Source organism: Perna viridis, chromosome 5 (genome assembly GCF_037379345.1).
Source record: "Perna viridis isolate PV_CMFRI_1.1 ecotype Kerala chromosome 5, ASM3737934v1, whole genome shotgun sequence".
NCBI classification, from domain to species: Eukaryota; Metazoa; Mollusca; class Bivalvia; order Mytilida; family Mytilidae; genus Perna; species Perna viridis.
Window position 1 is genome coordinate 9788001 of NC_142449.1, and position 27866 is coordinate 9815866.

The 27866-nt window shown below is 33.5% G+C and overlaps 2 protein-coding genes across 5 annotated transcripts; both read right to left on the minus strand.

Annotated features, from left to right (window-relative positions):
* Positions 1-2830: 2830 nt before the first annotated feature.
* On the minus strand, positions 2831-14260 carry LOC148615903 (tetraspanin-18-like). Of its 4 annotated transcripts, none has more exons than XM_088582526.1 (8): positions 14051-14260; positions 13674-13752; positions 12444-12677; positions 8661-8735; positions 8148-8252; positions 5661-5849; positions 5279-5362; positions 2831-3365 (listed from the first exon to the last, which is right to left on the minus strand). In XM_088582526.1, exons 3-8 carry the CDS (start codon positions 12657-12659, stop codon positions 3249-3251), a joined length of 786 nt encoding a protein of 261 aa, XP_088438652.1. In that variant the 5' UTR covers positions 12660-12677; positions 13674-13752; positions 14051-14260; the 3' UTR covers positions 2831-3248. The 4 variants fall into 4 exon arrangements, with proteins under 4 accessions (XP_088438652.1, XP_088438650.1, XP_088438649.1 ...); XM_088582524.1 differs by having other exon boundaries at positions 13627-13919; positions 14051-14258; XM_088582523.1 differs by having other exon boundaries at positions 13627-13752; positions 14051-14257.
* A 291-nt stretch (positions 14261-14551) lies between these two features.
* Positions 14552-27815, minus strand: LOC148615904 (tetraspanin-9-like). The gene is made up of 8 exons (XM_088582527.1): positions 27684-27815; positions 20779-20859; positions 20031-20261; positions 19137-19211; positions 18515-18616; positions 16737-16925; positions 15769-15852; positions 14552-15363 (listed from the first exon to the last, which is right to left on the minus strand). Exons 2-8 carry the CDS (start codon positions 20836-20838, stop codon positions 15289-15291), a joined length of 816 nt encoding a protein of 271 aa, XP_088438653.1. The 5' UTR covers positions 20839-20859; positions 27684-27815; the 3' UTR covers positions 14552-15288.
* Between the last annotated feature and the right edge of the window lie 51 nt (positions 27816-27866).

Genomic DNA, 27866 nt, shown 5'->3' on the forward strand with positions numbered 1-27866 from the left:
TTGTTTTATATGCTTGCACTTCAAATAAAGCGTTGAAGGATTAACCATGAACCAGGGATTCTCGAACGAAAAATGCGACTTAGGGTTAATGATAAGGCTGGATTTCGTAATAAATTTGACAGTACATAAACTTAGAACTTTGAACTTTGCATTGAAACATGTGAAAACATGTACATGCATGTTGTCACATAGTTACAGATGTATGTCTTAGGATGTTTAACTGTGGGCCAGGCTGATGCGTGTAATGGAATATCTTCTGCAGTGGCGGATCCACACTATGAAAAGGGGTGCTAGCCGGGGTTCCTGAGAAAAGGGGGTTTGTGCTAGGATATCATTTATTTTTTGTCAATTTTACATATGAAAATAACAAATTTTCCAATAAAAAGTGGGGTGCCAACCCCATGCACCCCCTCTTGATCCGCCACTGCTCTGAACGAATTATACTAAACAGGTTGATAAAAACAAACCAGATTCCTTGTAAAAATTCTGATGCAATAAAAACTTCTAAGATTTTGTTTACCTCTCAAAAAGACTCCAGTTTTAGTAGCCGTATTAAAAGGACACAATGGTAACATAGTTGTTATAGAATATTAGTTCAAAGGAAACATCATTGTCCAGGCCAGGGGTGGATCAAGATTATTAGAAAAAGATAGGGTCTCTGATCAAGACGTTCATAAACAGGGGATACTATCTATCGTTTGCTATATTTACTGTCTATAAGTTGTTATAAACTTACTTTTTTTGCGGCGTAAACATACATGTACAGAGCAGTTGTAATAAGTGGTTTGTTCATTGAATTGTGGGTTACTTCTGTTGTCATATTTTGACAAAGAAGAAAAGTTGTTGTGAACATTTACAATGTCATAATTTTAAATTTCGGGCAACCAATCACGTCTGTCTGCTTCATGCACTTAATGGTTCACTTCGCGAATTCTGATTTGTTATAAACAAAATATCAATAAGAACTAAACTGAATATGGGATCACATCAGTAAAAGCATCTTCGCTAGCCACGGGTTATGGTCTTGCCCCCCTCCCTTCACGCAATAGGAGGGGCAGGAATCTTTATAACGTTCTCTTTTTCACCGTATCATACTAGATGACTTTTAAGCAATGCCAGAGTTTCCCTCTTTCGTTTAAATCCGGAATGACATCATTTATATAAGAACAGGTCGACGGGCGCTTAAAGAAAAACAGAAAAAAAGGCGTTAAAATTAATATCCTGCCAATGAACCTGTTCCAAACCAGGTTTTTTTTTTTTTTTTTTTTTTTTTTTTTTTTAATCAAGCCTGGCTTTTTGATTAATTCTTAAAATTTTTATGTCATTCTTATGACTATTTTTTTTGTATTTTTGGAGCTTTGTCTTGACTATGGCTATCCTGTTCTTCATTCCGATTTGTTCAAAGCGAACATTGTTGAGCGTTCAATTATTGAATAACAAAAAAAAATATGTCAAACTTTTATCTATCAGCTTGAAAAGCACTTAAAGTATTGATCATGTCAAAAAATAAGTTTTGGATAATATTCATGCTTTTCCGTTGTACCAACAGTACGGAAACAGAACAGGTTGTCCGACAAATGAATTCCAATTTTACAATTTTAGTATAATTAGTAGTTAAATATGTGAAAATTTGCAACTTCAAACACATTTTGTAAAGCCTATGTTGCCGATCGAATCGAGCACGTTGTGTTTATTTTATTTGTTATTCAGTAAAGAATACTTAGATATACATTGTAATATTCTACGGTGTTTTATTATCTCTAAATCATTGAAAATGCACTAAAATGCATCTATTGTTAGGGGCAATTTTGTTCTGTGATTAAATAGTCAACTTTTGTCGGAAAAAGTTCTTTCTTACATTTTTGAAATTCTATACAAATGATCTTTACATGTTATTTGTTTTCCAATACCTGCAAGAAAAGATTTCACTTACATTACTTATCAAAGTGTATTGGGGTCGATTGAATTTTGACCCCTCCCCAAATTAATGCAAAATAGCAGAAAACTTTACTGTTTTCCACTTTGACAAGTACGATATTCAAAAACGACATTGATTTATCTTTCCATTGACATACGATATAGCCGTATACACTCTAGGCCCATTACACTCGAAAACTAAAGCACTTTTTGATACCTGTCCGCAGCACTATAGGCCTTCTGAGGGGTTTTCAGTTAAAATAGTTTCGTGCTAAAGATATAGATGTATGTTTATTGTTTGGTTCTGTTTAAATTTTGGGTGACCTATACTTTTGTTGAAAGATTTATTTTAAGTACCATCACTCTCCATACTGATACAGAATTAAGAGAAAGAAGATAATCCAGTAACGCTCCAACTGGAAATACATTTGAGCGATCAACTTTGCAATAAAGTCTTTCAATTCAATTCTTAAAGATGGTTATTTTTAATAATATCAATTTCTGATTATTTCTATATACCACCACGAAACCTTATGATGTCAATCTTGTTTACTTTAATGCATACAATTTCGTCATATTTTTCTACATTAATTCCACTTTATGATATTGATAACAAGTAATATGTATTTTTTCACATAAAGCAAGAAATCTGGAAATCACAATTGTGTATTGTCTTTTTAATGGAACATATAATTTCAAAATGCTCAAGGTTTGCATATGACTCGGGTCTCACTAACCACTGCTGACGTTTCTGTTAATCTAGTATTATGCTTAAAGCAAAAGTTTCCAAATTTTACTGTGAATTCCCCTAGGGCAAACGAGATCTAAAAGGTGTATAAAATTGCAAAACTTAGGCTTTACAAATTAGTATGCTAATGGTACGATTTCACAAAATGGAAATGATTAAATGGTATTGGAAATCCATATTTTTATCTTTTCTGACAGCATGGAGACAAAGTATGCACGCATGATAACAATATTCATATACTTTTGTAGTAAATAACAGATTTGAGTCTCAGTATTAACAATGTATTAGTCTGGGTTCAAAGTGTTTGTGGTACTAAATACTGGAGTTGCCATTTTTGTTGGGAAGTAGCGAGACCTCAATGAATTTGTTACAGTGCTCAAATAATCAAAATAACAATTAAAGAAAGATACATATATAAAGATAAAACAGTAAAAAGTATAGTTTATATCTGTATAACTCAATATAAATAAAGAAAATAACACGAACACGAAATATATCATTTGGAAATTAAAGTACGGAAATGTTTGTTGGATATGTAAACATTTTGATTTATTTTGCATAATATTTAAATATTATACAATGTCTATACTGGATTATTCGGAGCATTATTCTCTATAACTCGACCTGGTCTCTCCGTTTTGGCATCTTGGTCTTTTGTTATTTCAACAAACATTATCACAACAGCAATCAGTGCAACTGCCTGTAATTTAAAAATACCAGAATATCACCATTACAACGATGTTAAAGAGTAGATTCAGTGACTTATAGAAATAATGTTACTATCCCGCATTTCTTTATCTACATAAGTTTTGTGAACAACATTTAATTTGACTTAAACTATATATACGCTACTATACTTTAATTATTCATTTCACCCATTTATTTCAAAGTCTTATCAGATTGACAAATTACCGAACTTGACACTTACTAGCTCCAGTGATGTAGGTCCTTTGACACTTACTAGCTTCACTGATGTAGCTCCCTTGACACTTACTAGCTGCAGTGATGCAGCTCCCTTAACACTTACTAGCTTCAGTAGTGTAGCTCCTTTGGATCTTGACAATTACTGGCTTCTGTGGTGTAGCTCCTTTGACACTTACTAGCTGCAGTGATGTAGCTCCTTAGACAACTGTATCAGAACAGTCGGAACAGGCAAAATAGGGAGCTAGGTCATATGATAAACTACGGTTCTCAAATACAATGATAAATCACACTACCATCGTGTAAGGGCGTTGAAATAACAACATACATTTGACACGATGTTAACTTTTATTGCCAGATTTATAGTTATGTTATATTAAGTTAAAGATCAAATCTCAGTGTTTTTTAATATACAATTGGTAATGTCCCATGTTTTATGGTGATTTTTTTATAATTTCAATTCAATTCGTCTATTTCGGAAAATTTTCCAACGTTTCCGCATATTTTACTTTGTTTACATCATAATGCTTTGTTGAATTGAATTATAACGGCCAAGTGTAAATTGTCTTGACCCCATTGTGACTCGTGTTGGTGAGCAGCATCATTGTTTATAGACTATTACCGGATTATACTCAAAAGCAATATGATGGGTGTCGCTGGATGGGGAGAACATGCTTCCCCTATCGGGACAACTGAAGACATTCCTTATCTTAGAATTTTATTTTCAATATATTTATTCGGTTCGCTATACTGTGTACGTAAATCGTCATTATTTCCTGTGTTCACGGTCAGGCCATGTTTTTGGGATTTTGACGTATTTGAATTATCCTTCTACTGACACGGGTATTTTTTGTTGGTATCTAGAAAAATTCTAACGAGAGTGGATTGCTGATCTTCCTGATAACCACGAGTAATCAAACAAGTCAATAGGAAAAAAACATGTCATCTCCTCAAGGAAATTGATTGATTTATTGATTGATTGGTGTTTAATGCCCAAGCAGCAGTATTTCAGCTATATACGGGCGATGAACATGAAATGGGCGATAAAATGAGCATGAGATGACGATGAAATGAAAATGGAAAAAAGGGACGGGACACAAGGATAAAAGGGTCGAAGAATTAAGATTGCCACTGGAAATAGGGAGAGGTGGGTAGCGTCGGGCAATTAAGCTTACTGTAGCAAAGCCAAGGTTTCTACTTCTATCTAATACCAAACAGTGTTCTTTAACGAGAGAGAAACGTGGCGTTTTCCTCAAACGGTGCAGTACTGTGGTTTGCAGTAAGGTTTTCCGTTGAATTATATAACGACCTCAGCATGTAGTATGCCAGGAGTACCAAATTCTACCGCCTGGGGTACATAACCCGGATGTTCTGCGGGCAGAATGCGTTAGCCCTATTCTCCTCCACGGCAGTGTTCTTGGTGCTATTTAATCGCCTTTTACGACAAGCTTAGCGCTGCTGTAGGCTTATTCTTTTGACACCCGGACCAGCACGGGGAAAATTGGACCCTCTTAACCATGCGAATAAAACAATCCGATAGTCATTTTGTATCATTTTCACAAATTATTACTATTAATGTAAAAATATGTGACAAGAAATGTAGCATATTTTGATCATGTGTCGAAAGGTATTAAAATGATCTCTTTCCAAAGTCTTTTGTCTGGATGTCAATTTCTCGATTCAAACACTTACCTCTACCAAAACAAGAAATGCACAAAACGATATTAAAGCTTTACTGTAGGAATTCAGCACATTCTCTATAGCTGTATAGCAACCCTGGAACAAAATTTTCGAGTTACAGTCCTTTCTTTTGTTCCTGCATTTTTGTTCATTTTCTTTTTTTATGTAGTTAGTTTGTGGACCATCTCTGTTTTCCGCTTTCATGTTAAGGCCATGCACATGAAATTTGATGTTTATTTGTCTTATACTTGACGCTACGGTATTTTTTGCCGATATGTGGTCACAAACCTAGAAAATGTTATTATAGTTCTTATATTAACATTGTGCTAATTGTCATTTATAAGTTTAATAATATGAAAATTTATGTCCATAAAATGCTTTAGTCTTACAATACCGTGTTGTAGAACGATGTGGAGACAGAGGGGCTATTTGTGCACGTTGTATTGTAGTAAGATGATGCTGTGTCTATCTTTGCTTCCTTACAACAGTGCCCTGGAATCATTTCTGACCCTCTTGAGCTTGCCCATGTCGTTGACGCAAAGTCATCTGTAGATAATTGGGCATTGACTCCACAACAATCAAACTATAAAAGAAATAATTATTGATGATGATTGGGGGTTTTTACGGTCTTGACTATCCTTACGGATCTCGCACGACCGCCCCTTACGGGGATTCTGTTAGTAATGCCAGTTAGTAGTAGAAGGTAGCGGAGCCCAGCCTTCGGGATACCTGACCGAAGAACTCAGTCAGAGTATGTCCTACTAGCGGCTAGGCTGCTGTGTTGACGCTCTGGCCTACTCCCAGACCCCACATGGGTCCGAGAGCGTTTCCTCAATCTATTTGAGAGTACGTCATCGTGTAGAGTGAAGTAATTATTTACATGCAAGTACAATGTTGACATTGGTTAAACAAAGCGAGAAGGGAGAGGATGAATTTGGCTAAGCAATGTCTGGGAAGTGGCAAAGGACGAACATGTAGGTAAAAAGCTGTCTGACTAAAATTTCTATGGCGAGGCAATGTTTCGTCAAATAGAACGGAAAAGATGACGTCAAACTTTGATGTAATCAAATTTTAAAGCAATTCAGAGATATAACCATAAGATTAAGACTATAATTTAACTACTTAACTTTGACTAGATCTGGTATTCAGGAAATTGCATTCTTTAAGTAAATTTTATGTCATAATAAATAACATCAGAAAAAAATTGAGGAACGAGTTTTAGTTCAAGACGAGTTACATGGTTTTAATATGCAGTTGGAAAATTCAAATGGTTCAAAGTAAACATTTATTTGGTTCGTGTCCCGCATTTAAATATACCAATTTTGTAATTAGTTCTAATTATAATGTCGATTGCATGCACAAATGGCAATTTATTAATCAGTTTTTATCATACATGTAATTTACAAATTAATAATTTACATATTATATTTTAGCTCCTGGTAGATGTTCGAACATTCACCGTAGCCCGCATTGCATTTTTACTAGATCGGAAAGCAGGGACCAAATATATCATGTCCGATACTTCGATCATTTCTTCTGGATAGATAAATTACGGATTCTGCATTTAATTTCGGACTCGAACTTACTTCTTCTCAATCTTTCAATAATGTCGTTTCTAAAGGCTGAAACGAATGGTGAAGAATTTTTCAACAGAGGAAGTGCTTATTTACGCAGATGAATACTTGAATTGGTTGTGACAGTGATTCTTACTTCTTCCCGCCTGACTCCATCTAGATTTCTTGCTAAGGTAATCAACCAATACTTCTTGATTAGCTGTGCACCTAACTCCTTGGCACAATGTGTGATTCGAATAAAAATTATAATTATTGCTAATAACGCTAGGGAAATTGATCACTACATCTCAGCCACGTAAAAAAGTACCTGAGCTTTTTGCATATAATTTGCCAGATACTGCTTTAACTTTTGATAAGATATTTCACCGATAAGGATTTCTTTTCACTAGAGTTAGCAGTTGGTACTTGAATTTCTTTCTCGTGTTTTGGGAACTGAAAGCACAATGTAAAGTTTGTCAAATGTGATAAACTGAATTTTTCGAATATAATGCCATACCTAATTGCTATATATGTATACATGTACATGCGGTCAATTATTTATTGCTACATTAGACATGATCCCTACCACTTCTTAATTACTACTCTGATTGATCGCTACTCCTCGCAAGGATCGAAACCTCCTTGACAGGATCTAAACTTTCTAATTGCCAGGAATATAAACCTACTCTTTGTTGGAATCAACACCTACTTTACGTCAGATTCGAAATCTACTCGGAAGGACCATCCGTAATTTTTTTTTTTTTGTTCAATTAAAATTGTGTTTTTTTTTTACTACTTCTTGCTACTTGTATACTACCCGTAAATGATACAAAATAGTAAGACATTATTTTTGCTGACAAAAGGTATATGACATTAGAAAAATGTAGACGATCCTGCAATACTCAGTTACGTGACTGTCATATTCCTAAGACCCGGTTTGTATATTTGACATAGTGTGCCTGTTAATATTTAAACATGAAATTACCTAGAGATTACATAAAAAAGGAATAAAATTTAGATTATCATGTAGAGGTTGCTTAAAAAAGCCAACAATCCACATAGCTTCGAGCGGTACACACAGTATTAAATAATGGACATTCTTCTTAAGCTACGATTGGTGCTTTGACGAACGTTTTAGATGATTCAGTGTTAGGTGGTAGGATGAATGGTATAATCATTCCGTCAATAAACATAATCATTCCGTCAATAAACAATCTCTAAATGCTGACGATGTACAACCATTATGTTCAATAAAAATATAACGTTGTTATTGTACCCAATGACTATGCATGTTAAAGTTTGGTTAACTTCTACAAATAAAAACTTACTAAAAGAAATACAAAATTCCAGGCAATAGTAAGAATGTCATCATCTGTATTCCCTTCATAACCATTTAATAGACTTAGCAAAGCATTCTTTACTGTACTGTTCAGCTGGAAACATGATCAACCGAGTAAGTAGTTTGAAGACCGTTTTCTATGACATAATATTTTTGACTATTAGAAAAATTATTCAGGAAATTAATGTATTTGAATAAGTAAATCATTTCATATACTGGTAGGGTTAACCAACTATTTCTGTCCAACTAAGTACCAAGCCGTACTTGTGGAGTAGTTTAAACACATTGCTTTGAATTCTCCCTGTTCAAAAGTTGTTATTAAGATTTCATTATTCTTTGATTTTAAAGAGATCCAAAAAATGTTATAAAAGTCAGACTATGCTAATGAGCATCAACATGTAGAATTGTGTATAATAGAAGAACTACAAGATTAATATACGCTTTTCTGCGTATTAATTATCCGAAAATACCAGGACTACCAATTGTTTGAATCTTAATTTACCTCTTGAATGATATCATAGCATGCTTTGGCGACAAATATTTCAGCTGCAGCCAGAAATAATACGATGATTCCATACTATAAATGTAGAAAATAAACATAAATCGTTGAAGTATTTTTTTCTAGAATAATGTCTTTGTATATAACTCGCTTGGCAGTCGGTTGTGAAATTTGCTCATCCCATCAGTATCAAATATAGTTCTATGTAAAAATCAAACAAATACAAAAGGGTGTGTGGAACGAAAAATATTCTCAGTGTTTTCAGAAATTGTCAGGGGAAAAAATTGACATCCCTTTGCCCAATAAGAGGCTACCTAACAGAAAACAATTGTTGCCCAGATCCAAGTTTTTTGTTTGTTTTTTTTTTTTTTTGTTTTTTTTGTTTTTTTTGCAATTGCTTAATTTGCTCCTTGGAAACATCATCAAATGTCCTCCTAATTACTTACTTTCGTTTTCGGTCGTGGGGCTTCGCCCCTAGTACCCCCTACAGGCCTTCGCCCTGGACCCACTGGGGACCTTCAGCTGTCCCCAGACCCCTCGCTGATTTTTTAAAGGGTTTTCGTCATTTATTTGTTGGCAAGTACGAAAAGTTCGTATAAAATGATTAAATATAAAAGCAAACAATGATCTTTTTACACTACCATGGGCAGTTTTTGTAGGAATCAAATGTACAGATTGGGGGCACACAGATAAGTTATCAAAATGTGCAGACGAAAATACATTTTATAGCATTGCGCTTCAAAACTATGATAATTCAAACAAATATAGATTTAAAATCTTCAACCATTTCTCATTAAACCTATGTTAAGTTTTGGAGTCTTTTCTATTGTATAAAACGAGTGTTTAAATATTTAACAGAGATTTTTTGGTTGTTGCGGAGTGTGCTCAATCAATCAATCAATTGTAGGGAGTACACATTTGTCGATTATTATTTTTCTGTACAGACTGTAGCGCAGAAGTTGAAGATTGGAGGAGTTTGTTTCATGTAATAAACTTGTTTGTATTCTGTTAGGTTAAATTTTCAAGCATACATAACTCGAATCGGAGTTGCAGAAGGAAATTTAATACAAGTGCCAGTTGAGGAAAATTATAAATTGTTTCGAAAAGTTATGGTGAACCATTAAAGTAGTAATTAAAACAGAAATGTAATCTTTGCAATAATTTGTGTATGTAGAAGGAGGGAACATATTCCTTAACAGTGAAACTGGCAAGAAATTGTACAAAATATCTTACTCAATTAATACATGGTTACAATATATCATACCAGTTAATAAAGACCCCTTTCCCGTCATATTTTAATTATTGAAAAAAAAATATGAAAACAGTACTTTTTATATCTGTCTGTAACAAAACAAAACTATAAATAGTGTTCCAACTTGTTGTAGCGAAAAATGTATTAAACAATAATACACAACCTTAAATCAGAAAACAATAGGTTTTATTCCTATAGGTCTCAGTCTTGCATTAATATTCCCATATACTTCTATAGTGAAGTGCATATTTTCAGTCGGTTATGAAATTTGTAAATTGATTCAGTAAAACTTTCACTAATGTAGTATTTCTAAGGACATGTGAAAAATTCATTTCCCGAAAAAAGTGAGTCCACGAAGACAGAAAATTAGTCTTTTAATATAAATAGCCATTTTCTCTTCTGTTACTTTTGTTTTGCACTCATCAAACCAACCTTCTCAGAGGAACATTTTCATGTTATAATTTTAAATTTTCCTAAAAAAAAAGATGTTATCTTATAGTGTTATGTTTGCTCTATTTTATAAGTCATTGTTCATATCTTTCAGTGACAAAACATTAGCATGTAAAGAGACAAAAAGAAAACGCACTATATATTTATACCCTCCAGGGACATGCAATGCAAGATTGGTACCTATATTACTAGCTACAATCTCACCTGCATTGTTTGCTCATTATATTTTGAAAGCACCTCCATTCGACCGTTTTTTCGTTCAAAATACATTTTTTTTCGTAATTCTGTCAATAAAATGAACCCAACACACTTGAGTCTCATATATATTACAATGTACAGTCGAACTTCACTCGCTCGAACTCGGATGGCTCGAACACCCACGATTTCTCGAACATAATTCAAAGTACCAAACTTTACTCCTGTATAATCAATATAAATAACCTTGGATTTCTCGAACTTCGATTTCTCGAAAACTCGAACTGACTAGCCGGTCCGTTCGGTAATAAATCTTGAAGAATCCTCACTAACTGGAACTCGTCAGCCATTTTGTCATCTTGGGTAATAAAAGGTGTGAAAAACTGAAACCCTATCATTAATCAGTGTCATTTTAGTTAGTTACAGGTAATAATATAAGTCATCACTAATTAGGTAGTTTTGATCTTGACATAAAACTGATTGAAGTTTGAGAATGTTCCGAAGTCGGTATGATGAAACCATGAAAGAAAATCGGATGAAAACAAATTATTAACCAATATACCCTTTTGTGGTAAGCTGGTGAGCATGCTCAGTATACACTTCCGCGAGGTAGGGCTTGGGTAGAACAAAAGAATTTTCCTCGCGGAAGTGTACATTGAGCATGCTCTACGCATGCTCATCAACTACCCCAAAGTTAGCACAAAAGGGTCTATAAACTCGAACTCTGAACCTTTTTCTAATAAAAACACAACATTTTAATGTCCACAAATCAAAATAATACTCGGAAAGCGAATGAAAAAGATCCACGAACTTACACAACTTCGGAGGAAGTAAACAACTTCTAACGATAAAGTCGAACTTGGACCGGCAACAAAGAAAATCCGGAAAAATAGGAACTTCAATTTCTCGAACTCCCGATAACCCGTACACATTTTAATGGTCACTTGGAGTTCGAGCTACCGAGCTTTGACTGTAACTGTATTTGCATGTTTGAAATCGTAAATGATACATTAGATATCATCTATTTCAAAAGTATTCAGTATTTTTTTTCATAATCGTCTGCACACGTATTAACTTGCCTATGGGCCCCACCAATCTCTAAATTTGACTCCTAAAGGCACGACACCACAATTAATTTTCAGGTGCATTTCAATATACACATTTGAGCAGATTCGGCGCAAACCGAATAAAACTTCTCTGCCCTAAAGATACATATAAACAGGATTTAAAATATAAATTGTGGAAAATTTTACCATCATTTTCTGAAATTAATACGTATGACCCGAAGATGGGGTAAACATGACAAATGAAATGAGATTTTACTTCATGATATGGAGTCGTGACTTGTACTAGTATGCAAAGTTAACACAATCATTAATGCCTAGTGTTTGTTGTAGAATTATTCAAGCTTCTTTACATATATATACACACACACGGAACATATGATTTTTAACTATTTAAGGAATTATTGTTATATTTTGTCGGTCTATGAATAAAATAACCTCAATCATGTGGTGCACACAAGATAACCTGCACAGTACATTATTTCAAAGGGTGAACCATGGGCATTGAGGTTATTTAAAATAGACCGAAAAAATAAAACAGTCATTACTTATAATTCAAGTACCAAAATTCAACGAGTAAATCATTCTAAAAGTTTGATGACGTCACAGTAATTACAAAATCTGGTCTATGAGATAATATACGAAATTTTGATTCAATTAGAAACCGTGTTCTGTCTTCTGATATTAAGTTATTCGTAAATATATTGTATCGCGAGCCTTTATAAGTTTCTTTGATATATAGTCGATTTGGCGTGCACCGATATCTATAAAATTATGACGTAAATATCATTTTACATAAATCAAGTGAAAAACCTTTAAACTTACAATGACGAGTAGTATCCTATTCCTACAACAAGCTCCTATACCACCAGTGGCAGATACAATAAACACAAATACACCAACAATGATAACAATAGTGGCAACAGCTTCTAGAAGTTTGCCAAGGGAGAACCTGCTACCTATCTTGACCTCGTTCAGTAACGGTATGATGTGATCATCAACGGTAGAACTCTCCTCGCGTATTAATCCCCCAGTTATCATCAATCCAAGACCTAAAAGCTACAATGTGCTCCGAATTATTTCAAAAATTGAATAAAGAGCAAATTTAGTATAAAATATAACTCAATGTAGTTCATGGAAACTCAAACTAAGTTCGAATGTCTCATTCATGCAATATATTTTTGCTTAGTTTATTTTATTCATATTGTACACAGATTTTGATATATGCTGTTTAAAACTGTTATAAAGTAACTGTGTGTAATTTGAATTTTCTCCAGTCTGCTAGTTTTGGTGTATCATACCTGAAGTACTTAAAGCATTACAGAACTCAGAAAGGGTTTTTTTTTAATTCAGAATATATTTCAATTTTACATGTAAGTTGATAGAATATAAAGTATAGAACTATAATATTAGTATTAAATCCCCGAGAATTCAATGAATTGCATGGTATATATAACTTAGCTCAGACACGTCACTCAGAAGTAACCAGTATGTACACTAAGGACAACATCGAATACCAAGTATGTTAAAATGGAACTGTAATACACCCATATTTCCACCTTCACGATGTTCAAGTAATAAGTAACACTACCAGACAACCGAATCATTGTAGTTTCGTCCTAAACTTGTCCTTCCTATCTCTATGCTGAACAGTTTTTTTTTTTCTAACGTGTTGTGTAATATGTGCCAAGTCCTTTTTGTGTACCTGTGTATGTACTTAAATTGATATACATGCAGGATACTAACTTTTTATTACTTCATCTAATGGCATACATTCAATTATGATTGATATTTGATATTGTAATGACAGAAAGCTGGACTTATACAGAAGCCAGAAAATACCCTAAAACCGATGTACCAGAGATGTCTTTTATAACGAGATCGAGTCGATCGACTTCTTCATAATAGTAAAATGTTAATTTCTTAATCAATATCCAACTGCATTGATATGCAAGTATATCAAGCATGAACTATTTGTTGTACATGTACTGTCGGATATATAACTTACGACAAAGATGATGTTGAGACCAATGAGGAATATCATTCCCACCGTACCGAAGATATTCATCTTTTTAATTCTTTTCCACCAGACATAGGTTGGATCAATACATATATGCAGCTAATATACATCTTCCTGCAATCAAAATGCTCGAAGTATTTATCAGTGAAAGATTATTTTGAATGCAGTAAGCCGTAAATATATAAACTGCGGTGATAGTGTCTAGGGACACTGGGTCTCGGGGTGGTGAACAAAGGTGCAGTAAAGGTTCATATTCGCTTCTGTGGAATTTATCACAACTTCTAAAAAAAGAGAATAAAACGTAGAGAGTATTGATATAAATACAGCAGATAAACTAATGGAATAAATCTGATAAATTATTGAGAAATATAAACAGAATGAAATTGTACATTAAAATATGCTATATACTGACCTTTAACACATTTCATGATCGGCATTAGTCATCCGTTGATTTAGTACGGGATTTTAGCACTACCTATAGTATATACCGTCAACAACAAATAGTCCGTGAATATATATTACATTTTAAAGTTGTAAACGATGTTTACCGACTATACATTATAAGTGTGTACATGGCTGTGTGTAAGATGTGTACAGGTCAAAATCACAACCCATGCGTGATCGCGGATCGATGACACTTTCATTCAAGTCATATATTGACATATGGGAAAATAAAAGCATACCCCCACCTCTCTCTCTTCTTAATGGCTTACACTAAAATTGCTCGGTCTTAAGCGAAAAAATGAAACAAGAGCTAGATATGTCTGAAATTAATACTTAAATTAAAAGAAAAATATAAATTATAGGACGTAATTTTAAAAAGTTTATTTTTTTAATTTTGTGATCTATTTTTCTTCTGCTCTTTTAAAAAAAAATGTGAGGTCTTCAAATATCAAAAAATGAAATCGGCATCTGTCCAAAGTGTCGGATTTCAAACGCAGTCAATACTGAGAGCAACGTATCGCGAGATTTCATTTAAGTTGCAAATTGAAAGGAAGAACACCATTCTTAAATTGACAACTGAGAATTTAATATGGCCGGATACATTATTTGGTTTTCTGAACTTTTGTAGAGTTGGTGCGGACACGGAATGTTTTCATTTGTTTTTTTTTTTGTTTGTTTTGTTTATTTTGTTTTTTTATCTGAAATTCGAAAGATGTCGTAGACCAAGTAAGAACACATTCTATACCGTTCAGTTGTTTCTATTTAGACTGACTATAAAAACTAAATATACCGAGACAGCTAAAACGTATGACAAACTACTCATTTCATCCTCAAGTAATTTAAGAAGTATATACCTTGGGATATACTTATATTTACCCTTAGTTTAAAACATTATTCAAATTATTTATATTACCTTATTCATATATGTAGTTTGATAAATAGTCTGCATTTTCCATTCAATGAAAACATACTACATGTAAATACAAATTGTCCAAGTAAAAGATTCCAGTAGATGCTCTTTTCCGTTATAGCAACATATTGATATAGAATTAAGACTAAAGCTGTATCTAACACATAAAAAAAAAATGCAATCAAAACTATGATAACTTCTTATTTACAGTAAATAAACATATGTAACTGTTTCAGCAAGTAAAACAAGCTTATTTCACGACAAAGTCTAACAAGTGTTTACAATTAACTCCATCTTTAAACCACTTTGTTAGAACGACCGTCTCTTGTAATTTCAATAACCATAGCAACAACTGCAACGATAGCCAAAACCTGAAAAACATAACATCAATAGAAAAGAAATTAAACATAAAATACTATCAGTAGTTTATTGTATATTGGAAAGCAAGACAAGATGTCCATTTTGACGCTACGAGTGGTCGAATGCTTGAATCGCATGACAAATACAAATCAATCGCACCTTAAATACAAATATTTCCCTATATTCGTTGAAACGCCAGAAAATTTTTATTATTGTCACTGAAAATGAAAGAATGTGATATCGTATTATTATATTGTACTACTTAAGGAAATCATTCGTTCCGATACATTCATTAGTTTCTAAACAGTTTTAGAATATAATGATACATATTACCACTTATAGTCATTACAGAACTCCAAGATTATATACATTTGAAAAAAATTAGTACCATATGACCAAAATAAAATTCTACTTGCCTCTACAAAGACGATAACAGAACACACAGCTACCAAAGCTCCACTGAAGGATTGGAGAGCATTTTCTAGTGCCGTATAACAACCCTGAAAACCACATTGGTTATTTATATTTTTTACCAATGATGAACCATTTTCAGGAATTGTGTGACGATTTTCTGAAAATTAGCCACACTTTTCCTTTAGATTGGTCTAGATCTTCATTTCATTGTGTTCTTTTCCATATATATAATTTGTATATTAACCATATTGGCAATGAGCATCGCCTTGTTAGAAATGGTATTACCCGAGTCTACAAATAATACATTCATGAAAAGTACAAGAGGACCTATGGCGAGGACCTCCATAATGTTGCTATAACTTGAGTCTAATACCCTTGTTTTTATATTGTTGAGAAAATAAATATGTTTAAACGATATATAAACGAAAAGTACAAGTCTTTTTAAGAATAATGCAAAATGTTACAACCAGGAACATGATTGTCTAGGACAAGTAAATGTGTCTTCTATACATGGCATGATTCTTATTTGATCTTAACAAGTCTGAATGAATATTAATCTTTTTTTTTAATTCAAGCAGTAATGATGTATGTAATTGTATTTGTGAAAGAGTCAAATTACTCATTTGCATTACATGCTATATAAACTTATTTCCAGCTTTAACAAAAACGACATGAGAAATCCCGTCTTTTATTGGTGTTTAATTCTTATAAAGATCGGCTATCGTGTTAAAATAAACATAGTTATGAGGCAGAAGAGGAATTTCCCACGCCTGTCGTTTGTGTCGTTTATTTACTACATGACGTCGGATACTGTCTGCGATAAGTCTTTGCTGACCTCTAAGCTACATAAAACAATTCGCAAAAGAACAGTTCAGGTGTGTGTATGTGTGTGCACGCACTGGCGTTTGCATATACTCTTATCTTTTAGAAAGTTCCAAATTCCCAGCATTATTGAATAGGTGAAACAAACCTGATCAAAAAAAGATGTAGAAGTAGATGGACTCGTTGTACAAGTTGTTCCATAGAAGGTAGATGCAGTGTCTTTTGTGGCATCTCTACAACAGTGTCCAGGAATAATCTCAGAACCTCGAGAAGCCGACCAAGTTGTGGAGGCAAAGTTATCAACCGAAGATTGAGCATTTACACCGCAACATTCAAACTAATAATAAAATGGTTCACTATGTAGTTACTGGTGTGCTAAGGCAATATCTTGTATAAAGAAAACCTGGATTTTTTTTTTACATTTATTTACAACACTGTGTTGCAAAGTGTGCTATACAGAAAAGCAGGTTTGCGATATGCTTTATTTCCCCATTGATAACATATTTGTCACATTTGGAGGAGCCAAATTTTTATATTCGTACGAGACTGAATTTCTTCAGAATCTTCGTAAAGAATAAAAAATTAAAAGATGCTAAATCCTTTAACTTTGTATACAGATATATTGATAATGTATTGTCATCAACACCCCTTTTTAGGTAGATGGTTACCGTCAATATATCCACCAGAACTCGAGATAAAGGAGACTACAGAAATAGCCTGTTCTGGATCTTTTTGAACCTACATCTCGAAGTTGACAACACAGTGGTCATCTCAGCGCTTAGATTTATGATAAGAGAGATGACTTTAATTTAAATATCATAAATTTCCCTTACCTGTACAGCAATATCCCTTCATCTCCTTCATGTGGTGTTTGTATTTCACAATTGATTCGCTACGCTTGAGCAAGTACTAACTACTCTAATTCCCTTGAACGCCATAAATATCTGCGTAACATACTCCTGAATCAGGGGTATGAGAAAATGCGTCTTAAAAGATCTCTTAACAAATTCTTTTTTAGATATCAGTCCTTGTTTGAAAAATAATCAGTTTCTTCTAAAACTATGAGTAATGATTTTATTTCAAATTGTTCTTTGTGCTAATGTGACCGCTGATTTACAATAGCATATAAATGCTTTTTAATCACCACTGGTATAGTCACCCCGCAATGAAAGAGAGCGGTTGAAGGCGCTGTAAAACCTAGATTTAATCGACCATTTCGTTTGAAGTGCATGTACCAAGTAAGGACCATTGCGGTACCAGCTGCTCCGGTGGTGTAATATCTATTTTGATTTATTATGGACTTGACTTGATTATGAAACGGATTAGTGTTCGGTAATTTTGTTGTTACCCTTACTTGTACTGTTATCGTTCTGATTGTGACCTGTGGGCAATTGTGATCTTTTGTAATATATTCAAGGCCATAAAGTATTAAGTATGCCGTACGGTGCCACTCTCTAATTATGCAAAAATATGGAATAGCGGAAACGAATATGTTTGAATTTAAGAAACCCAATCTCTTAATTCCATCTGATGTATTACAATTGCATGTGTATCTGTTGCACAACAATTCTAAGCTTTCAGCAGGACCACTAGTAGTAACTCCAAGTTTGAACAGTAGTAAATTACATATGATCATTATTGATAGGAAAAAGGAAAAAGCTAGCTCTTCCCAACAAATTCATTTCTTTAAAATTCGAATTACATTATATTCTCTTTACCAAGCTACGTGCCGAGAATCAAAATAAACAAAGAATGCCTGCCTAATATATTAATACTGTAAAAATATAAATCATGGTATCACTTCCTTAGACATTCAAATAAAATTATAGCAAACTGTACTACTATATGCATATAACCCCTGAGAAGCAAACCAATACTGTGTACCAAAGTAATATCACTACAGTTAAGTTCTATGTCGGAACTCACCAGTATGAAGATGATATTCCATGCGTTAGTGAGTGAGTTTGAGGTATCTCCTTCATAACTACTCAGTAGACTCAAAAGCTCACGCTTTACTGAACTGTTTAACTAAAATCAGATATTTATTTTAAAAGGCTATTTCATAAAGCAATTGATGTCACAAGACTGACAGTGTTGCGGACAGCAGTAGTTCACCGAATATTCAACTGTAAAACAGGGCAAGAATTGATGAAAGAAAATAAAACCAAATGAGTGTATTGTTGTCACATAAACACATCTTGGTTGAAAAAATACATTAGGTGATAATATTCTTATTGGAAACGTCTTTATTAGGGATATACCTTGTTCATTAGGTTTGTTTGGTTGGTGTTTCCAGAAGAGCAGAGAACGCTTACCCTACCGATGCACCTTGTCCATGCTCTTAGTTTTTAGGGGAGTCCGGGTTGCTCATTTACATTTGTTTCTATGTGCGTGTCATTTTGATTATTATGGCTTCTAAGTTGTGTGTGTGTGTGTCTATTTTCTTTGTTTGGACGGTGTTCTTGGGTTGTTTTCTGTCCGATCGTTTTAATCCTAGTTTTCCAGACTTTGTTTTCTATGAATAAATTATACCAAGTCGTCTACTTACCCCATACAGAATTTGACAGCAAACAACAATAACAAAAATCTCTAGTACTGCCATTAGTAGTACAATGATTCCATACTGAAAAAAAGTATTTCCATTTTATATGACGTTTAGCACATCAACGTTTTTCTAATTTTTTAACTTGTATTTAGCATTATAGGTTGCATTGTTTTCAATATTTAAACATTATTCAATTGTAACACTGCAATATGGGAGATAGCCCGTGAAAGTTTGATCTTTTTATATATCATTCCTTCATGGCGACCTTATTATTTATTTCACACATATAATAAGTTCAATATTAGGTAAAATGTTTCAAAAATATCAAATATCAAATTATAATGGTACGCGTATAACTGGTAGAGTTTATTCACTATTCATTTACTGCACTGCCGCACGTAAAACATTCTTTCAAAATTGTTTATTCCGACGCAGTCGGTATGGAGTTCGCTTTGACATCACGTGACATCTATGATGCTTAACCATGGCAACATAACAAATGTAGCTTACAACCTCGCGTTCCGTTGGACAACTGTGATAGCAACCGTGAAATTTAAGGCTCCATTGGGGGCATTGGTGTTCGGAATATTTTCGATCACTTTTCTATAATATTGAATAATCTTTTATAAATTGAATAATTGGAAATACATAACTTGTTGGACCAATAAAATAATTGAAATACGAAACAAAATACAATGATCACACAGATCACCAAATAAAATCTTCATCAGATTTGGGTATTGACTAAGCGAGAATATTCATCCGCTATCTTTTTTAAAGATAGTACTTACTGAAATTGTGAATGCAAAGTCTCGTTGCCACGGTAACGTATCTGGTTACATCCACGCATCATACCACATATGCATTCGTTCCACAATATGTTTACATAATACTTACGAGTACCAGTAATACCCTGTTCTTACAGCATGCTCCAAAAGCCCCGGTTGCCGACACAGCAAATACAAATACTCCAAGAATTATTACAATGGTAGCAACTGCCTCGAGAAGAGTTCCTAAGTTGAAGTTGCCGATGTCAATTTCATTCAATAAAGGTATGACGTTCTCATCTATCAAAGAACTCTCTCCATATATCAAAGCTCCAATTATAATCAACCCTAGTCCTAAAAGCTATGAAAGCAAATATTCATCGGTAAGGTTCCTCTGAATACTCGTACAAGCATAACTAAGTGCACCAATTTTACAATAATTTAAATCATTCATTAAACAAGACGAGGAATAAATTCAATCACAAGTCATAATGGATACATGACTTTCATTTGGAATCATGCAACAATATATCTATTTTTTATTGGAAACGAACACAGTTATAGTTGAGAAGGGAATCTAATTTAACAGACGTCTTAAACACAGAGACTTCATTTCTTGTATTATTCATTGGTCTACCTTAAAATTCGTTTGTAGAACTCGGGGCTGCTGGACTTGTTTACCTCTTTTGATATTTTTGGTTTTAGCACCTATTGTATATAATTTATTTTTGAATCTTGAATTTTCTTAACTATTTGGTTCCAACGGTGTTTATAAGAAGTTACTCCTTGGTACGCGTGCACAGTATACCGATATTTTTAATATTTTTTATGATTGGTATTTAACGTTATTTTCATAAATTCATATGTAAGGTACTTACTATGAATATCACGTTAAGAACAATCAGAAAGACCATTCCAATTTTCCCGAAAATATTCATGGTGGTTACTGTTCACTATATCTACACAACAAGAGACAAAGGGTTAATTAATAATTATTAAGAACAACATGTCAGAAAATGGAAACGTACTTATGAAACAATTGAAACTTCTTTGTGTAAAACTGTTTGATGAAACACAGGAGGTTATTGTGTAATGTTCAGCTGCAGAATTTCGGTAATCGGCAAACTTTTATACAAAATATCTTCCATAGTTCAAAGCACTCGTATACTTGCACGAATGAACAAAACTACCTCAAAGAAATTCGTGAATATGCATGACCAAGTGAATTAATTTACATTAATTTTATAATTGCTGATTGAATAGGTAATAAAGGGAACAATAATGCCAAACTACATGTATATGTTGTTTGTGTTGCCCCTGGTGAAATAAAACCTTCAGCGTTTGTGTATATAATTGTGGTCATCATCATCATCATCCGGTACATAAGTAGACTCCGCAAGGAGTGTGGAACCTCCCGGAACTTGCCGTGCTATATACATGAAAATGGGGGTCGAAATTTAACGTTAAAAGACAAGTTCGCAATTCATTACAATTAATGTTAGAATATATAACATAAAAGTTAAACATATTTACATTATGTACAGTGATTGGGGTTATTTTATTTTATTATTTAGCTAGATATCTTCCTTCAAATGTCAACGTGGAAATACCACTTTTGAAGGACTCTAGGGAAGGTAACATACAGATAGATTCTTGGAGATTGTTCCATTCTGTTATAGTGATTGGGTAGAAGGAATACTTATAGAAATCTTTGTTTGTATAAACTTGCCTAAATTTATGTTGGCCTCTAGTGCGCCTATCTAATTGTGTGAGCATATCATTTTAACTTTCACTAACCCCCTCCCCAATTTATCATATAAAGTAAACAAAAACCTTGCTTTTGCTCTGCGAGATTGAAGACTCTCCCAATTTAGGCTGTTTATCATGCCAGTCACTGCACCTGGTGTTTTATTTGTGTAGTCATTGAAGACATACCTTGCGGCTTTTCTCTGAAACTGCTCTAGTTTGGCAATTTGGATTTGTTTATATGGATCCCAAACTCATGAGGAGTAGTCTACGATGGGACGCACAAGTGATGTGTACTTAAAGCTTTTAACCTTACGTGTGCAGTGTTTCATATTTCTACGTAAAAAGCCTAAGGTTTTATGGGCTTTCCCCATTATATTGTTAATATGTGGACCACAACCGAAATCACTACTTAAAATGACACCTAGATATTTGCTGTCTGGTACAGTCTCAAGTATGTGGTTATGCAGTATATATTTGAATGAATTGGTTTAGCTTTTTTAGAAATATTTATGACATAGCATTTTTCTGGATAAAATTTCATTTGCCATTCTGATTCCCACAGTTCAAGATTTGTGAGATCTTGTTGTAATTCATTAGATTCACTTATTTTATTTGTTATCCTGTATAATAAACAGTCGTCAGCAAAAAGACGAGCTTTACTAGATACATGCTCTGGCAGATCGTTAATAAATAATAAAAATAGGGTAGGTCCCAATACGGTACCCTGTGGGACACCTGAATCTACAGATAATTTAGAAGATTGAATGCCATTTAAGATAACCTGTTGATGTCTATTTGATAAAAAATCTTTCATCCAATTAAGATTGTTATTTCTAATTTCATAATAGTTTAGTTTGTTTATTAACCTTTCATGCGGCACTTTATCAAAGGCCTTTGAGAAATCTAAAAGAACTACATGGCTGCCTTCTGATAATGATTTGGCTATGTCCTGAAAACAAGTTATTAGTTGCGTTTCGCACGAGCGTTTACTTCTAAAGCCATGTTGACAATCAGTTTAAATATTATTTATGTGTATGTTTCCTGATGCTACTTGTTAATACATGTTCAAGGATCTTACCACACATAGCTGTTAAGAATACAGGCCTATAGTTTATAGCGTTATGTTTGTCACCCTTTGTAAAAATGGGTTCTACACTAGCCTGTTTCTAGTCTTCTGGAATTTTATCATCATTTATAGATTTTTGAAAGAAAAATTGAAGAAATGGAGATAACTCTTTTGAAAATGTATTCAAAAACATGGCTGGAAAATTATCTGAGCCTGTAGCTTTATGGGGATTTATGTTTTTTAAGAGATTAGTTATCACATTACTATTAATACATGTATAAGGTATAGTAGAGTATGGATTATTGCCTTCAGATGGAATTGAAGTTTTATCTTTTTTAGTAATAGCACTCTTAAATTGTTTATTCTGGATATTTGCCTGATTCAATGGGTCACTGTAGAGAAGGGCATTATTGCCTCTCAATGGAGATGTTTTTTTCATAATTTATCGATTTTACTATTAGCCCAAGGATTAGTTTATTTACTCTTTGTCATTTTACTAGGGATATTATCATTGATGATTTTACAAATACCACCTCTAAATTTACTCCATCAGTGGTCAATAGTAAGCTCTGCTGTTGTTTGGCTAAGAATATCTGATATGAATGACTTAGTAATTTCTTTAATTTTGTTTAAGTCTATTTTTCCATACATAGATTTTATGTGTACAGTGTTTTGCCCTTTTAGGTTTACATTTTCCGTCTGCTAAGACTATGTTATGGTCTGAAATACCAGGTATGAATTTAATTTTAGTTACCAAAGATGGTTCTTTGGTGGTATGTGTTAAGTTTTCTGAATTTCAAGAACCAAACTATGGCAAACCGAATTTATTTTTACTCCAATTTGTATACATCTTACATACTTTATAAGATATCTTATAAAGTTATTTATATACCTTATATTTTTTTAAGATATCTCATGAACTTTTTAAGATATCGAATTGACGTTTCTTGTATAAGATACCTAATATATCTTATGAGATATCTTTTTAATTAAAGTTAAAAAAAAGTTGATGAGATATTTCATAATTTTTTTTAGATATCTCAATTGATATATTTGATAAGATTATATAACCTAAGATATGTCCTAAGTCACGTCCTAAGACCAACTTTAGGATGGAGTTAGGATCATCTTATGACAATGTTAGGTTGTGTCTCGAGGCTATCTCAGACATGTCTGAGGCGTCATAATTGACAATGTTAGGTTGTGTCTCAAGGCTATCTCAGACATGTCTTGAGGCGTCATAATGGCACCCAAAGTATACTTTGTGGAATGTTTAAATTATCATTCATATCATGTTTTTATTTAAAATATTAAATACGGATAAATGGTTGATATTGTTATATCAAATAAACAAAAATGCATATATGATAAAGCAAAAACCATATGATTATGGGGGGGGGACTATGGATTTCTTTTATTTTTTGTTTCACACTTTTGGTGAGCAAAAAAATCAAGTGATTGCTTTCTAATTATATGCATGTGAGTGGATTTAAAAACCGAATGAAGTTATCGATTTTTTATTGTTACATGTATGTGTTAGACAGTAGCAAAAGTTTTGAATAAAGTGTCACTGAATCGTGAAACATTCAGGTCAAAGTTTAAAATCATACACATTCCTTAAAAATATGTTTGAACCGACGCGTGCTGGTCATTCTGTGGTAAATGATGAGCGGGAATAAGAGAAATCAAAATTTTACTGAGGCAGAAGAAGTAGAGAAACAGCACAAGATCTTATTCAGTAAACAGAGTACAGTACCGACAAATGCCGCTAAGAAACGCGCATAGGATTTCATTTGCAGCAAGGTCAACGCTATCAACTCAACATCACATAAAAGGACGGATGCACTGATTTCCCTGCAGTGCAAGATAGTGGGCATAATGGGTGACACGCAGATCAGAAGGATAGCAGGTGAGATCGACACTTGTCAGGAAGATGATATTACTATGGAACCAAGCATAGACGATTTCGATGCCACACAAGAATCAGGTGAGATAGTAGGCATAATGGGTGACACGCAAATCAACAGTAACATTTTTAATTGCAGTGAATGACACATTTGATTTTCAGTAAGTCATCTTTAGTTTTGGTGAATGCATGATGTTTAAAAGACAAAGACAAGATATGGATTCGTTTTGCGCGTGTAAAAAACAAAAACGTGTTAAGTCGAAAATAGAGAAAAGGGACTAGTGCATTTTTCCTATTCTTAAAATTATAACTATCAGACAGTCTTTTGTATATACCAAACTGATTGGGTTTGTAGATAGTTGTTTTGTATTTTTCAGCATCCCCTTCCACTAGCGTCCATGTCTAGTGGTAAAGGTAATCTATTATCTATACAAAGATTGTGTAAAACAACTTCAACAACAATAATGCGACAACACATTAATGCTGAATACAAGAGAGTTCCAGCACTAGTGTCAATACAGCGAAAGCGCGCTTTCAATACATCAAAGCTTCTCTCAACAATATTTCTTGTTCTCATGTGTGCCCCATTGTAACTTTGTTGTTTTCTGGTTGTTGGATTGAGTATAAGTGTTAACAGCCAAGGCCTTAAAGGATACCCACTATCTATTGTTCTATTCTCAAAGAGTTCGCAAACACTAGAGTTAGACCACATAAATGCAACATGGGTTGCTCCTGGCCACTGAGAGACAATGTTCAAAAATTTCAAATTAACTTCACAAATCCCTTGCACTTTGATGGAATGATTTTTTTACAATTTACAAAATAACATGGTCGTCCTTTGGTGGAGATTTGATTCGCACATCAGTTCCATCGACGGCTTCTACTACATTAAGAAAGTCTGAAATTTCATAGAATCCACGTTTTATTATGTCTAAACTTGATACGTCTGTAGGCATAGTGGTATGCTGGTTGCAAACTCGGATCAAATATTGTGGTACGTCTCGTCCACATCTTGAAACGCTCGAACGAGAAATGTTATGCACATCAGCATTTACAAGATGAAAACCCCGTTGAATAGAACCGTAGGGCTGTCATTATCTGAAGAGAAACGGACAATGAGCGGAAGCTCGCTGTTGGTCTTTGCAACTCATTATTAAATCTCCTACACAAATCTAGAATCATAGGACGTGACAGCCTGTACCTATGTACGATTTCGAAGTCATCTAAATAATCCAAAGGATTGTTATAGTCCCTGAGCAGTCTATTTCAACGAATACTGTGGTGCCATCTTCACAGCCATATTTGTTTACATTTTATTCTACGGAGACGTGTCCTAACGTTAAGAAGGAGATAAGTTGATCCTAAAGTTAGGATGGCGATAGGATTATCTTAAGATACCTATTTGGTCATCCTAAAGTTAGGATGAGAATTGCGACTCGTTTTAACTTGTGATTGCTTGGAGAACACGACTTAGGACAGAGACGAATCCTAAGATAGTTTTATCCCTAAGATAGCTTTGAGAATCCCACCCCAGATTTCATGGTTTATGGTGAATAGGGAAGATACCCTCTTGGAATATATATAAAACTCATTAAATACTGGGCAAAACTTGTGATTGGCAAAGACGGAAAATTACCTTTTATCTTATACAGCCTGTCACATAAGAAATATGAAAATATCACTTGGCTTAGGTATGTGAAATCGATTTTAGATGAATGTGGTAAATACTTTGTATGGAATGATCAAAACTTTCCAAGTATATCATGGTGATGTAGTTCAATTAAGCTAACACTTAGATCATTTTAAACAACAATGGTTTTCAAAGGCTCACAAAATACAACTCACCAAAGGCTCTTACTTATAAACTTGTGAAGGAAAATGTAGAGTTTAAAGATTATTTTAGAATGTTGGATGTATTATACGAGCTCCATACCTTTAGTGGTATTATTACAATAGAGGATCCCTAAATAGAGGACTGCAAATAATTGCAGGAGCAGTCGTTGACGTTTGAAGTATTTTACAGATAGACTCTTATAAAGTCTATAAGCTATCTCATGAAGTTTGTAAAGTATCTTATATGCTTTATGAGATAAAATTAATGAGATACTTTATTTGTTTTATAAGATATTTTGTATGTTTTATATCTTATAAACGATAGAAGATATCTACTACATTGTAATTATATTAGGAATCTACAAATTGGAATACATATAAATACGGCGTGCCATACCTTACCAACACTTATACCAAGTCAGATTTTCTTGTCCAATAGTTCAGAACATCATATATTTAACTTTCATAAGAACATTATGGAGTTTTGTTTGTTCTATTTTAAATCATATTTACACAATCATTAACAGTCAGTCTAGCCAGGTAATTGAAGTGCTTACTTTTTTCATCATCTTTTAAAATGGGTAAAATAAGTGTATGTTTTAAATTATTTTATTTAATAGTATATTACAGCTGTAATGTAAATGTCTCATTTTTGTATAACTTTGTACTAAACAAAAAATCAAAAGAAGAGAAGCCATCTATTTGATGCTTTTGCTGTGGGGTGAGGAGGGGGGTAAACTACGAAGGGAGCCTATGCGGTCTATGTTGACCTAGAAAATAGATAAAGAAAACAGTCATAAATTTACAATACAATAGATTTTCAACAATTTCAAATATGACAGAAGGTAAACGTTTTGTTATACTATTTTTAATTCAGCAAAGTTTGATTTTATATCTTGTTTTTTTAAGGAGTCCAATATTTTCCTTATCTAAATTCCCCCATTTTCCTTTCTTCGCCTGTTCCTTAAAGATCAATTGTTTACATTATCTTGTCTAGTATCGTATAAAACAAGAGTAATTTTTTTTTGAGTACATGGGATTTTTTTCAAAATACACTCTAGTCTAGGGTCGAAGAAATGTGTATACCCAGCTGTCATTTTCTGTTAGCCTGTATTGTTGTTTCTGACAGTAGAGATATATTGAGTAATAAACATTATATACAATGCTTAAAACAGTTGTTATTACATTAACTATTATTTCTTGTTTAGATCATTATTATAGAAACTTACCGTAGTTTGTGTATAACTCCGTAAATGTGTTTAATTAAAGCTGTATACACGCCTGAGTACAGATCCGTATCCAGGACTGATTGATTTCTTTGGAAGTTTACGTTGATGAATTTTAAAAAAAGATGACTAATAAAGGTGTTCATTGTTGACTTTTTCAATAATTGTTTGTGTTTTGGCTCCTGA